Below are 7,213 nucleotides of genomic sequence, written 5' to 3' on the forward strand. Positions count from 1 at the left end.
TGGGCAGTGGATTGTTCGCAACGTATCCCCTCCAATGAAAGATTGTAATCATCAGGATTTGAAACTTTGTCTTTGTGGAGGATGGAATTCTATCTTATATGCGCAGGCACAACCACCCCACTTGAGCAAAGGGATGATACCCTTTTCCACCTTTCACACTAAACAGCTCTCTCTATATATACACGGCCATACCTGACCGAGAACCAGCAGAGACGACGGAGAGTAGCAACATTCTCTGGGTTGTGGAGATAGTGAGAAAGAGATGGCTTCATCGTTGAAGAAAGCTCCTCTTGTTGGCGTGATCCTCATTTTGCTTGCTTCACACGGTTTCATTCACCTGGCTTCCGGTGCTGGCGAGTGCGGGAAAACTCCCATCAATTCTGCTGCTGCTAGCTTGACTCCATGCTTGGGGGCCTCGAAGAGCAAGACCGCCAAGGTCCCTCCTGTTTGCTGCTCCAGGATTTCCGCATTGCTCGCCACTTCACCCAAATGTCTCTGTGCTGTTCTCTTGTCGCCATTGGCGAAACAAGCTGGGATCAATCCTGCTGTTGCCATCACCGTTCCCAAACGCTGCAACATCAAGAAAAGGCCGGCTGGCAAGAAATGTGGACGTAAGCCCCCCCTCTCTCTCTCTTCCATTGGATCATGATGCATGACTGAAACAAACACAGTAAAATTTCTCAGAGCAACAAATACTAATCGAGTATTTCTTTCAACCCATTTGTAATTCTGATCTGTTTTGAATTGTTTTGGTATCTGCAGGCTATGTTCTTCCCTGAAATGTGAGCCGGTTGTGTAGGGGATGCTGATTTGTGGTTCAATGGGTGTCGGAATAATATATAATAGAAGTGGTGATTGTAGTAGAAATAAACAAGAGTCACATATGTGCTATCGCTCATGTTTTATGTTTGTGGTTGAGGTGGGTTCCTCGCCATTAGAGATTCTTGAGATATTGTAATGGAGTATCAACGATTCAGTAATCCAAGAACTTGCTATCACTCTATACGTTGGAAGGAAGGATTGGTTTGGCTGATTGGGCTAGTTGAATGAATCAGGGATCAAACATTGCCTTAGGGATATTTTTTTAAATGAAAATTGACATAGAGTATCAACTCGGCCGTCTGATTTGTTGAAATCTTGAAATTCCAAACTACTTAGGCCCATTAGTGTCGCTGGTTGGAAATTTATATCTCAGAAAAAACTGAAAATGTTTTTCCTAAGAAACATATTTCCAAGAAACCTTTAGATAAATTCTTATTGGTGCCTTACTAGGAAATTACATTGGAAATTTTAGAAATTTCCCAGGAAATTAAATGGACCTATTAGTGTCTTTTTTATGAAAAATAAATAAAATTAATAATAAATCTAATACATTACCATACTTATTTGATAATTATTTAGCAAAATAAAATATCAAATACAAAATTGCCACAAAAAATTGTCTTGTGCTGAAAGTATTACAACATCAATTGTCAAATACTTATTCAAAATTTTTCCATATGGTTTACTAGCCCGTCTTGGTTGAAAAATCTTACTTGAAAAATTATATGATTTTCCTGGTAAGAATTTCTAGCTAGAAAAGTATTTTTAAGCAACATGAGGCATTAAATGGTCCTTGGAAAGACACTAACATGGCCTTAGACTTGCTAGGATTCTCATCCAAATTTAAAATTCCTAATAATAGAAGAAGCGCTTGCTTTCTGGTAGAGAGTTTTGTAAACAGGAACCATTAAATTTTTTTATTAACTTAATCACTAGAGATAATGGGGAGGTTAGTCAACATTGAAGTTAAACTTCAAATTCTAGGCAATTATTTAATTCAACTTCAACTTCAAGTTGGGTGTTAGTATAGGCGAGTTCAAGTATACTAAAAAACAGATTCCAGTGTTAATCCCCAAAAATGAAAAATATGATGTAAACAAAAAAATGAGTAACTTTTTTATAATATACTTAAATAGAACATATACTTAAACAAATAATTAACCAAAATAAACATGGTTACTATAATAATAAGTGATTTAATGTAGTATTAAAATATATTAATATACTAATAAATGAAAGAATATATTATATTAATTAACAATTACAATTTATTATAAAATAATATAATAATTACGTGTGACTATAATTAATTATAAAAAAATAAAGTAAAAAATAAAATAAGTGGATATGATAAATTGATTAATTAATTAATAACATAAGCTATATTTTAATATTAAAAATCACTAATTTAATACAGTAATAAAAAAATTAAATATAATAAATAAATAAATATATTATTTTATCAATAACACAATATATATTTTTATGTATTATTAATTAATAATATATTTCCATAAAAATTAAAACCATTGGTTTAATTAATTATAACAATGGGATAATTAAACCAAAATAAATGATCAAATGTTTACTTTAATAATATTTTAATTATGACTATTAAATCATTAACTTAATATAGCAATTAAAAAATTAATATACTGAATTAATAAATAAAAATACTTTATTAATAACAAAAAATGAATTTTTATGTAATATTAATTAATATATTTTTACAAAATAAAAAATGACTAATTTAATTAATTATAAAAATAGGATGATTAAACCAAAATAATTGATTAGATGCTTTCTTTAACAATATTTTAATTACCAGTCTTAAAATTTTAATTTAATATAGTAATAAAATTAATGAATATAATAAATAAAAAATAATTTTTTTATTAATAACCTAGGATAGATTATTAACAACACACACACACACACACACACACACACACACACACATATATAATTAAAACTTATAAAACATGCTTGGAAAAGAACCAAGTTACTCGTAATAGTCGACAATTTACGACATAAAAACAAACGTTTATGCCTTGGAATATAACAACGAGTTCGTGCCTTTGAAATTAAAATCATCAACTTACTAGTTTAGTACATATGAACGATAAAATACATGTTTAAAAGCAATAAGATACATCCATCAATGATCATTCCACATGTGAGTCACTATGGCATCTCGAAATTATGCGGCTCTTGTGGATTCTAATGCACGCTGCCTCCGAATATTTTTTGATTGACTGTCTTCATCCACAAGACCATCGCTATCTTTATCAGCTTTTATACCTAATAATTGGTTCTCATTACCTCCTCCACCAAGCTCATCACTCGAATCATCATCACCTAAACCCTAAACCTTAACTCCATTAGCCCTTAAACCCTAATTCCAGAACCTAAACCCTAAACTTTTTACATTAAACCCCCTAAAAACCCCAAGCCTTAAACCCTATAACCCCTAAATCCTAACTTCTATTAACCCTACCTTGACCATGCTTTTATACACTATAAAGACAAATTTGAACCCTAAATACTGTAAACCCTAACCCTATATCCCAGAATTATGCAGAAACTAAACAATAAATACAAATACTGAACACAGAAATTAAGATTAAATCAAACACAATAGCAAATTAATTAAAAAAATTAGTGTTTAGGGTTACCGTCTGAAATTTGGGGAAAACCGAAACCCAATAGGGAAATCGAAGCCAAATGGGGAAATAAAGGGAAATCAAAGTAGAATCGAAGAAATTGACGTTGAAAAGAGGAAATTGAAACCGAAATGGGTTAAATTGAAGAAAATCAGGAGGATTTATAGGGTAAAAGAGAAGAGCGAGAGGGAGAAGAGAGGGAGGCCGAGAGAGACAGGGAGAGGAGAAGCGAAGATGATGAAGGGAGAAGATATGCGAAGACGATGATAAGGGAGAAGAGATACGAAGACGACGAAGAGAGAAGAAGTTGAAGGGAATGCGAAGACGAGAGGAAGAAGAGAGCGGGAGCAAAAAAAATTCGAGGGAGGAAGGCCAAGAGGGAGAAGAGAGTGCGAGAGAGAGAAAAATTTTTTGGGGGAGGACAGACACATCTTGAACGATGACTTCAAGTGGATGATTTACAATTTTGGGCTGAATCCTGATTTCACGATTTTATCCTGAGATGATTACCTACATTTTTCAGATGACGCTAGCGTTGGTACACCACTAACGACTTCATTGAATGAACTACGTAATGCAGGCGAACTTCATTGTGGACTACCCCCCCACCCCCCATTATAGTCTTAACACATGTATCTTACACATCTTAATCATCACTCACGATCATTTGCATTTGAAAGCCGATATGAAACATTTGAAATTTTCAAGCCCTTAGGTATGTTCCGTCAATATCATGAATGCAACACCAACAAAAGTTTAGGCCTTGCCTTTTTTAGGAAAATAAATAGAAATTAATAACAAATCTCATACATTACCATACTTATTTGATAAAATTTCATTAAAATAAAATATCAAATACAAAATTACCATGAAAAATTGCCTCGTGCTGAAAGTATTATAACGTCAATTGTCAAATTCTCATTCAAAATTTTTCCAGATGGTTTACCGACCCATCTTGGTTGAAAAATCTTACCTGGAAAATTATATGATTTTCATGGTAATAATTTCTAGCTACAAAAGTGTTTCCAGGAAACATGAGACTCTAATGGTCCCTGAAAATGCATTTCTACTAGAAAGGCCTTTCCAATGTTTTTTGGAAAAGACACTAACATGGCCTTAGAGTTGCTAGGATTCTCATCCAAATTTAAAATTCCTAATAATAGAAGAAGCATCCTTGCTTTCTTGGTAGAAAATTTTACAAACAGGAACCATTAAAATTATTTATTAACTCAATAACTAGAGACACACAAGTTTCATACACATCTTATTCGTCACTCATGATCATTTGCATTTGGCTAAAGGCGATATGAAACTTTCAAGCCCTCAGATATATTTCATCAATTGCACGCATGTAACACCCACAAAAGTTTAGCATATACCGTTAATTTCTCCATATTTAGATCCTCATCAGTTCGATAACAACATTCAGTTTGATTATGAGTGGAAGGAGTCAGCATTCACTAGCATTTGCCTGTTAATCATATCACTTGTTTGAGTAATTCCTAAGACAAAGAACTAATAAGCTTTCTTGATTTTACTCTCCCAAAAATTCTCGACTTGCTAACGACACGTGTTTAATTTTGTCAATTTCGATCATGACATATCAGTGTACCACATCACGGTTTATGTATTCCACCATTTTCATCAGTACTTTTGCCGAAAGAGATGACAACTTTACCAAAGTGAGCTTATTCGACATACTTGTCATACGAACTATTTCTTCAATTAAACGCTTGATGAGATCCAATAACCTTCCCCTTCCAAATATGAGATGATGTGCAGTCAATGGCAAAAATAGTTATGAATCATATTTTTAAATAAAAAACATATTAATACCGCCTTTTTGGAATTTTGTTCCAACCTCATAATGCAGTTATTACACTCTAGCAATCATAAGTGAAGCTCCATATCAACTCTTTGAAGACTTCATGATGTGTATATACTACCAATTTAAAAGCAAACCTTTCTCAAATCAAGTTTTTTTTTTTTTTTTTTTTTAAGTCTCAAGGAGTTTTACTTCTTAAGCATTTATCTATAAAAAATACCACCTAAATGAAAATGATACTTCCTCCCAACCTGTCATACAAATTGCAAACATAGGTGCTGAATTACATCAGGGTTAGTATAAAATCTATTCTATAGAGCATGTATCCCTATCACATAGGATACCTTATAATATCCTTGTCATGTACCTAATACCTCAAACCCCTATGTAGCTAGGTTACACCCAAAGTAACATTTTTCTTCTAATTCTCCCAATTTCCACAACCCAATCAACTATATAATGAACTTGCCTTCTTAGATGTGAAAGGTATTGGGTCGTTGGGCATTTGTTAAACAGTGCAGTGAAGATTTATTATAAAGAAACTGAAAACCCTAATGTGAACCATGACAATATGAGAAGGTGGCAAGGGTACATGGTTAGGTATGGTAGGTCTACTGATGGAATTATGAGGCTGAGACAGAGATAATATTCGTTTTCAACGGTTCCAATGTTTGCTTTCCGGCCGTTTTTTCAGTTGGGAAGTTGAGATAACTTCCCCATGCAGAAACCCCTTGAAGCCCTGCTCATGGGGGATTATGCACGAAGCAAGACGATGAACAGACAAGCACCGTTTTGTTTGTTGATCAAGTCTTAAAGTGAGTTTGTTTCATTTGTGAATTCTGGATAATCGATTGGATCATTAAAGACCATTTGAACTTGTTTTGACCTCACTAGATTGCATTCTTTAACTCTCTTTTTTTCAGGACTAATCGTAATGTTTAATTAATATTATCTTCACTGAGGCTGTTTGTTCATCTCTTTCATGCAAAAATGCTCAGCATTTGGCAGAAATTTTGGAGTTAATTCTTACACCTAACCATCCCTGTAGTGGAAATTGTGAATCAACTCTTTTAATCTATTCTCTTGCATTTTATTGTTCAAGGAAAAGCATCAGCGCAGGTATGGGGGTTTTATCTCGCAAAATGACGTCGGGAAATAGCAGAAACAAGAGATGACTCAGGTCGTACGCGAGGAGAGAAAGAGATAGGTGACCCACAGAGATCTGTCACTTAATTGTTTTATTCGAAACATCTAAATAAAACTAATGGAAAGGGACAGGATCTCTCTCTACAACAGTTCTACTTGTTTTTAGTCCGAAATGATCGATTTAAATTCTAAAAAAATGGTGCCTCGTTCTTGTTGCAGATGCATTTAACCAGTCTTCTTTTACAGCAAGTCTAAAGCTGATGTAATCTCTGCAAATAGTCACTTCGTCGAGTAAGCATTTGAACATTAATTTGAATGAGCAAAACGGGTCTCTCCTAAATATTGTTCTTTCTTGCTCTCTAAACATGGAGGCAATTAAAATCAGGTTAGATAAACCAGAGGCGGACAGAATAACCTTTTTCCGCTAGACTGCCTTTTGACGAAAGTCATTAAAAAACTCGGAGAAGAAGAAGAAGCGGAAGAAGCAGGAAACAGACACAGAGGCGCATGCCTCATTTACGAAAGAAAAACGGAGAGAGATAGGGACGAAAGAGACGGGTACCCATCCTTCTACAGAGAGAAAACGGCCAAATGGTGACACTTACCTATCTACGAGTCCCCTTCTCTTCTCCTTCGAGCATATGGAAGATGGCCATTGCTTTCTCTTCAAGTAAATAGCTCTCCAAGTCGTGAAAGGGTAGGCCAACGGTTATAAGCAGACTTGGCTTTCTTACTGCACTTGACAACAATATTGGCA

At 34.2% G+C, this 7,213-nt stretch overlaps 1 protein-coding gene across 1 annotated transcript; it reads left to right on the forward strand.

Annotated features, from left to right (window-relative positions):
* Positions 1-220: 220 nt before the first annotated feature.
* LOC137957273 (non-specific lipid transfer protein GPI-anchored 15) lies at positions 221-1,070 on the forward strand. Its single transcript, XM_068805027.1, has 2 exons — positions 221-611; positions 763-1,070. The coding sequence occupies exons 1-2, from the start codon at positions 263-265 to the stop codon at positions 777-779; spliced, it is 366 nt and encodes a 121-aa protein (XP_068661128.1). The 5' UTR covers positions 221-262; the 3' UTR covers positions 780-1,070.
* Positions 1,071-7,213: the final 6,143 nt, after the last annotated feature.

Source organism: Aristolochia californica, unplaced genomic scaffold, assembly GCF_029961685.1.
Source record: "Aristolochia californica isolate CCGP_79_NKW_82.1479 unplaced genomic scaffold, dmAriCali1.0.hap1 SCAF_2, whole genome shotgun sequence".
Taxonomy (NCBI): Eukaryota; Viridiplantae; Streptophyta; class Magnoliopsida; order Piperales; family Aristolochiaceae; genus Aristolochia; species Aristolochia californica.

Coding starts and splice junctions, on each gene's coding strand:
- LOC137957273 (XM_068805027.1), top strand. CDS start 263: ATGGCTTCATCGTTGAAGAAAGCTCCTCTTGTTGGCGTGATCCTCATT.